Below are 8,852 nucleotides of genomic sequence, written 5' to 3'. Positions count from 1 at the left end.
GTTTACCTGTAATAAGTTGGTCGTGGGTGCCGCGTGTTCGTTTCGGCTTAGTGCGATTTTTCTGTTTGCCTGAGATTCATCGATTTATTTATCGTGATTTATTCGTCGAAAATCAGCAACCCCCGGCCGATTGTATTTTTTACATAGGAATTGTCGAGCTGCACAAAAACGGATTTCGAAATTCGTCCACTCGGTTTTAAAAAAACTTTTTTCTCGTCCACTTGTAAGAAAACAGATTTAACCGTTATCAATTTATCATTCGTGGTGTGAATTTCAAGTGATAGCGGTGAACAATAATAATAAAAAAGCAACACATTTTCGGGCGGGTCTGCGAGGCGCGAGCGCATCCTGTGATAAGAGATAAAGCTGTACTAGCTTTAATCGCGGCCGGTTGTCCTTTCGTTACGTAACTTAGTGACCAGTGCTCATAATTATTAAAAAAGTGCTATGTATTTTTTCGACGTTTTTAACAATTATTTTTCCGTTTACGCGTTTCTGTTGAGTGGATACGCTTAGTGTACCGATCGCCGTCACCGAAGTTTTGTTTATCTCGTCCCTCGCATCTGATTCAGTTGAACCGGTTTGAATGTGTGCCCGTGGAATTTATTTTTTCAAACGTTTTAAGTGATCCAACGACGACGACGACCATATCAAATAATCAACGCCGTCTCCGATTCGTCTTCATCGTACAAGTACGGTCAATGGACTCGTGAACTACACAACCACCGTGTGCTCAGACACATAGCCACAAGATAATGTCCACGACGCCGTTCGTGGTCAAGCACGATGGGAAGAAGCACAACATTGAACACTTTTTGCGCTTTCACCCGGGTGGAACCAACACATTGGCATTTCTTAAGAATGCCGATGTCACCGATCGGCTGTTTGCCACTCACCACTCTGCTGCTGCGTATGAGTTGCTCAAGGATTATAGAGTAGACGAGGAAGATGTACACAAACACATTAGAGAGGATGGTGATCTAGAAGTAAGTGATAAGTTTGTCTACATAATGTATTATGTTCCAACAGTACGGAATTTACTTCCAAACAAATTTCATAATATATCTATTTGGTGTTCATATTAGTAACTCTGTTTTATACATTTAGTGCAATAGTGGCAAAGCTATGAAATAAAAAAAAAAAAATTATCAAATCAATATAGGTAGTGTCATTGCTTTTTTTAGTAGGTGGTAGTAGATACCCATTCATACATTTAAATCTATATAAATACATAATAATGTTAGGCAATTAGTTAAATTATTAAGTTTTTTTTTTCTAGGTATTACCTACAGACCTACCTACTTATTATTATTTATTTACATGTCATTAAACAAATTAAATTTCACAATATTCTTAATAGATTTATTAATTTAATATAAACAATGGTTTATATATATAGCTATAATAATTTAGTACTTGTAAAACTTTTCTTTTTAAAAATTTAAGAATTATTACAAGTGTAATGTAAGTAGGTTTGTACTGGGTTAGCAGTTTAATGAGTTAAACAAACTAAAAAATAAACCAACACAAACGTTTATGAGCCCTGAAAATTCAAAATAATGCAACATTAAAATGTGTTTTTAATGTTGGGTTTAAAATAATTTTAAAACAAGTTTTGAAAAAAAAAAAATATATTATTATTTATTATTAATATTTAATATTCAGAATATTTAGATTTGTGTGTAGTCATTAGGTACATGAATGTTGTTAAAATGTCGAGTAAGTTTTTGAATTAGTTTTTAAGTAGCTAGTTGGTCATAATCCCGCCTACAATTTTTCAATTTATGATTTAATTAGATGTCTACCTACACTTCTGAAATACAGTTTGTATCTTTTATTCTTGGTAATATTTAATAATGAATAAATTAGATTACAATTACAAGTTATGGGCATTATGTACCTATATAGGAACCTACCTATGTCCTATAGGTACTATTAAGTTTAAGAACATAATACTTTAAATCAACCATCACTTATGTATAATAATAGATAAACCTAACCTATACCTATTTTATGTAAATATTATTTTTTTATTCATTTGTTTTTTTTTCATAATTGCATTAGGGTTGATTGTACAATGTGCAGTCAAAAGTTATTTAGAGGGTTAGGTATTGCAACATAAAAAATAAAATCAAAAGTTGTAATTACAAGTTCTACTTATTAATGTATTTTTTAAATAATAACAATACCTATCTAAAGTTAATGGATATTATTCTTTTATTAAGTGTACGATATAAAGTATTATTTTGTGGTACAATGTGAATGTTCATCAAACATCAATAACATCAATGTTTTGAAATAAAACCCCGAATAAAACCATATTAGGACTTCATATTATATAATTATCACAATACCTATATGTTATAAAATAAGTTATTAAAATAAACGTTTTTGCTCAGTTTTAAGTTAGGTTTAAAAGTTACATAATTTAAATATAGGTATAGTAAATTATTATTAAATGGACAAAAAAAACTAAAAGTCTTTATTACAATATATACCGAAAGTCCTAATAAAATGATCAAATGGTGTTGTTGAATTTTGAAAGTAATTATCTACCTTAGTAATATTCTTATTAAATTTCATAAAAATTTTGGGTAACACTTTTAAATATAATCTAAATAAAAACTTAGATTGAACATAATATGTAGTTAATGTAGATAGACATTAGACAATGCTTGTATATTGATTTTATATTAATTTTTATGAATTTTATAAGCGCACTTTAACCATCATGAAATTAAAACTCATGGGCATCCTATTGATAAAACTGCGTGCTTAGCTAATTATGACACACCAATTTGGTAACACAAACTAGTATGAAAATAAAATACACTGGTTTGTGTTTTTATTGATGAATTCATGTTTCTAGCAACAATATCTATCCATACTATATTATTTTTAGGTATATTAAACTTGTGATTAAACAGATGTTCATACTTGGCTATAAAGTCGTAGTGCCTTTAATTTCTGAAGTCTTAGAAATTGTAAATACCCCAAAAAATACCTTTATCACATCTTCATTGATTAAAATTAAATTGTTAACACTGTTTTACATATTTTGGACAAATTTTACATGTGCCTAAATATTCTAATTTCTAAGGCCATTTTTATTGTTCATTGTGTTAAAACTTGGTTTGAAAATAATTTATTGGAATTAAAACTAAACAAGACCAAATATATGTATTTTAAAATACAAAATAATAAAAATAATAATAATAATCATAAACTATATGTGCATTCTTCACTTTATAATTTAATAATTGCCTTAATAATTAACCATAGCTCAAGTTTGAATTTATTAGAAAAGCCTGATAATGTAGATAGTATTAAATATTATAAATTGCATTATATTTTTTATATTGAATATTTGTTAACATAGACAAATCAAGTACGTCTATATTTTAAATAAACCATAATTTAATATCAATAATATTTATAATACTTAAAACATCCATAATTTAGTTGAAATTAATTTTCAAAATACATTTCTTAGGTACCTACTTAATATACTTTTTCAATTTAGACTAGCATAGTTATTTTACAAGACATAAAAATATTAATGTGACATAATGTGCAACACTTTTTGAGGGGAAATTTACTCTAATTGATTTGTTCGTTCAACTTTATGTAAATATACAAAGTTTTCATAATTTTAATATGTTTAAAAATTATGTTAATAGGTTTACAACTTAATGTAATTTTTTTAAGTACCTAATCAAAATCCTAACTTTAAATATTATAAATTATTTTTAGTAAATAATATTCTTTGAAAACTTATATAACTATTCAATAATGGTCATTTGTGTTGTATGTAATCTTTATTTATTGGTATATGGTGTTATATTATGTGATCTATGGTTTTATGGATTATGTTAAAATTCATGTTTAAATAATAAATGATATAAACAAATAGATTAATAAATAAATCACTTGAACAATTTCATCAATTTGGCAAGGTATTTCGTCATATTTAAAACTTAAAATATTGAGAAAAATGTATGGGACTAATCCAAAAATGTTGCTGCATTATCTTAAGCCATGTCCAGACCAAAGATATTGACAATGTTCCTGATTTCCCGTCATAAACGGTTACATAAATATTTGTCGACAACAATGTCAGAAACATATGTTTTTAACAAATGTTTCTTGGACTGGGCTTTATAGAAGCTTGGTACCTATCAATAAGCAGTTCTGAATATATATATATTTATTCAATTTTCCGAAGATATTTATCAAATAAATGGACAACAGTTTCTATTATATAGGTATATATATTATATATATTTATAACAATTAATAAATCTTTATTCATTTATTTTTCATCATAAATGTACCCACATGGTAGGTATTCGTTAATGCGATTGGTCACATATGACAAGCTGGGTAGGTATCCATCTAATGTGGGAGGTCACATACAACATGAGTACCCAATAGGCAATCTTTGTGTACTAACTAGTAACTATATATTTTTAAATTGTATTATTATTTTGTACCTAATCAAACTCAACATTCCCAATTACAAAAGCATACAGGGGATGTGTAATCATTTCATAATTTAATTAATTAATTTTTATGTATGCAAACATTAAAAATTATTATTAAATTTGTGCTTTATGTCACACTTAATCTGTTACCATTGTCAATTGTCATGTACATAAATAACGGGCATTTAATGAAAGAAAACTAGATATAAAACAAATGTTTGAGTACCAACTATAGGTGGGTTATAGCCATAAATTATGTCGCTTAATAGAACCAAGGAAATTTTTACTTACTCCAATTTTCATTAAAATAATTCATTTAACATAGGTATCTATTCAAATCTAGTCTAAAGGCCATAATAATAATTTTCACTAAAAATATATATACATATTAAAAACGATTATTTAAAGGCAACATATTTGTGTTACTTTAAGTACCTAGCCACCTAGCCCCACTGTTTTATTTTTTATACCACGTTACTAAACGTTTATTTTTTAATAAGTATGTATATATGCTCCAATTATTTCAATGGCAAACGGACGAACGGATCAACCTACATTATTATTTAGTTACAAATGATGAACAATAATTTAATATGAATTGTAATAGTTAAATAGTATTAAAGTATATCCAAGTAGTTGTATTTAAGTATTTCATTGTACCCTTAAATATTAAATTAAAATAAAAATTAATAAAAATTACAAAATGTACTTACTGTGTACCGTGTATTATGTGTTATTAAAAAATATTTATCTACATAGTACATATATCTAGATATTAAAGAATGAAAGACAGTATAATGCTTAATTTGTAATAATATGATTCAATTATGTCATTCATCCACCTGGTTAGGTGTGTAGGTATAATGCGGTATAATGTATACTTTTTTTGAATCACGACAGACTCTGACCAATAGTGTAAAGTTGTCGAAAAACGATAGCTTAACTTTATTGTATGTAGTTTTGACGCCCCGTATTCCGTATTCCACCCATTCTTCAGTAATCCTCGTAGGAACTTTTGACAGCTTGATAATAAATTGAAAGGGTTGAAAATTATAAAATGCGTGTCGTTTGAGAATAAAATATTAACTTCAATAAAAACTTTCATGTAAATATTGTGGTATATATTAAGCCAAATATTATAATTTGTTTGTTCTTAAAATCTTATGTTTTGAAACATAATACTATGATAATACTTATATTTTAGATTTTCAAAAATGTAACAAGAAATGATTGCATTCACATTAATTTTAGAAAATTGTATTAAAATATTACAGCTGAGGACCTAAGCCTTAGGTAACATAAATATTATTTTATTAATTGTGTATTATATTTGCCTGTGAACACTTTTTCTATTTTAAAAAAGGCCTAAAATCGTTGATATAACACCAATAATATAGATTGAAAATCGAGCGTAGACAAATATACCTTAGACCAGGGATTCCCAACCTATTTTACTTGACGGCGCACTAGATCCTATAATACATTTTCACAACACACAAATAAATAAATACCATTTTTTTAATTATACGAACAGGTTAAGAACAGTCAATATTGCCATTCTATGTAAATCCAAAATATAAATAATTATCAGCATATTTACGCTTAATTTTTAAATTTAATATTTTACCGCTTGATTTTGACACATAATGAGTTAAAAATTACATGGCATACTTAAGTTCTGCAGTACTGTGGTTGGGAATCCCTGACTTAAACTAGACAATACTCTGAATGCGTCAATTTTTAAATTTTGTCAATAGTTTCTCTTAGCATAGAGAAATATACCTAAACCGTAGAAATATGTTTTTAAAACTATCAGCGAACGTAATCTTAACAATTTCGTACAAGTTTTTTTTTGGAAACCGATAATTGAATAATATATAATTGTGTATCATTGTTTTTTATATTTAATATATTTATCACACTATCACAACCATAAGGTCTATGATCACATCAAATTCTTATTCTTCGTAGGTAAGTGGATCAAGTCCCAAAATCAGATTTCTGTGTCACATCCAACTTTTTTTCTTTTAAATTTCTGTAGATATGAACAAGTTTCTTTCCTTTTAATCTCAAGTTAATGTGTACCTAGTTAATGGGTACCTTCTTATTCCCATTTATGCTTTTTTCCTTTCTTATCACTTTGGCTTCTTCTACATAAATTTGTATCTATAGATTGTTTGGATTCTCCTTCAAATAAAAACAATACAAGTTGCATAGTTATTCCAATAAATTGTTAAAAAGCTGGTAAGTACTCATGTCCGTGTCTACTTGTAGACGTTTTAGCTATAATAGAACGTAACCACCCCATATTAACCGAAATTATGAAACTCAAAACCGTAAAAGGTGGAACCTAAAACTCATATAACATTAAACCAAATAAATTCATTAAAAAAAAATGAGTGACATAAATTATTCTTCCTTTAAATTAATGTTATAATATTTAGTTTTTTTGCTGATCTGTTTTCATTTGTCTCTTCTCTCTTGTCTACAATTAATTACTAGATGCGGGATAGCGTATTCAATAGTTAAAATAATTACTGCAATTCAACGAAATCTATAAAGGAATTATGTGTCACTTTGTTTTTTAACCCTAAAAATAATATTGATTACCTACACGAAATCAATATCGAAAGGAATTAAATAAAAATTACAATCCAATCCAAAATTGTTTTGATATTATTTCTATTATTACTCGTATTACCTAAAACTCGAGTGTATATAGGTAATATAATTCATTATAATTCAAAATAAATACATTGTTGCAATACCTACTCAATTATGTAACAAGTCTTGTCGAATTATGATGATTAAAAATTAAATTACAGGTGGGAAGGTAGTGGCTTAAATTTAGTGGACATTTTATTGACAACTTAAGTACTAATGTTATAACTTGTATAATATTTACTTTACTTACCTTAATATTATGTTCTACGTATGGTTTATTATTTTTTTTTCATAGCTTATTAATTTTATTTGAATTTCATCTAAAATTCTTGCAGTTAAAATTAATTAGAATGTTGTCATGAATAATATAGAATTTTTTGTGCTAAAAATGTACATAAAAATAATTCTAGAAAAATGATACAACTTAAATTATTTATGATTATCTTAAATAATTAATCATCGTGGAATAGTTTCATATTATAATAGTTAGTAACAGGTACGTAATAGTAAATTCTAATTTGGTGTAATGTTAATGTTTAAGAAAATGTTATCACTGATTGATTAGTTGATATTTTTATTACTTATGGTATTAATAGACAAGCTAGAGATAAATAACAAGGCTTTAAAGTTATTAAAAAAGGTTAACCCATTTTTATTATTTGTTACCATACTAACCCTCTTTTTATTTCTGAATTTATAATTTTAAATTAAAATTATCTAAGGCTCGTTTCACTGCTACGTAGGTGCGCGGCGTATTATCTTACGGTCGTTCGTTGATTTACATTATGTAAGTTCGTACCATCGCGTTTATGGCATGAAGCCGTACTACAATTTTAACTACTATAGCCTATTTATTTTATAAATTAATATTGTTCTTGTCTTGACCTGTTATTTAGATCAATGTATCAAACTGTTTGAAAAATATTCCTAAAAATGATATTAAAGTTTATAATGGTATTAAAATTAAAAGTTAAATTAAGTTTTTATTTTTAACACGTTGACGGACTACAATAGGCCAATATAACAAATTTAAAAAAAACATAATCATATTAAAATTATTAAAAATAAAGAATATTAAGTGTTTATAAGTCTGTAAAAATAACCTATACCTAAACACAATTTCGAGCTATAATAGAGCACAAATGCTAAGTTCATGGTTTTAAGTTTAAATTTAAATTGAATGCATGTACGTAAAGAAATTCTAATCAATTTTATTTGACCAGATTTCACCCGATTTTCTAAAACTTACTCACCCTAAATATTGATACAACAGTAAAAATGTCTAGATAACATAATAAAATAATTACAACTATACGATATATATCTTGTAGAACTGATGACGAAAACGTAGAAGTGGTTTATTGATATCGATTAACGATTTGTTATTCTCCATCATTCATAAATAATATATTGTGTGCCTGCAAAATCAAAGTATAGAATAAAATACATCTCGGGTACTCATTTTGCCATCTCTCATTTTGGTAATAGATCAATGAACTATGAACTCCAATATTGAATGTTTGACGCGTGTTGCTAGACAGAGGTAATTAAATGATTAAAACGATATTTTCTAGAAATGTTACCTCAATTTCTTACAACGTTACTTGTCCTCTTACCTATTAGTTATGGCCTTACATTAGTGCCTCATATTGTATGTTGGGAAAAATAAAAAAAGGGGACCCAAAATTGCTATTACTTAAGGGG

General features: G+C 27.0%; 1 protein-coding gene across 1 annotated transcript in view; it reads left to right on the top strand.

Annotated features, from left to right (window-relative positions):
• The first annotated feature begins 9 nt into the window (after positions 1-9).
• Positions 10-8,852, top strand: part of LOC111035594 (fatty acid 2-hydroxylase) — a 40,213-nt gene continuing 31,370 nt past the window's right edge. Inside the window, exon 1 of the mRNA XM_022317271.1 lies at positions 10-986. Coding sequence (XP_022172963.1) covers positions 756-986 — 231 coding nt within the window. The 5' untranslated portion in view covers positions 10-755. The remainder of the gene's footprint in view (positions 987-8,852) is intronic.

This window comes from Myzus persicae, unplaced genomic scaffold, assembly GCF_001856785.1.
Source record: "Myzus persicae strain clone G006 unplaced genomic scaffold, MPER_G0061.0, whole genome shotgun sequence".
Taxonomy (NCBI): Eukaryota; Metazoa; Arthropoda; class Insecta; order Hemiptera; family Aphididae; genus Myzus; species Myzus persicae.
This window is presented reverse-complemented; position numbering and strand designations above follow the sequence as displayed.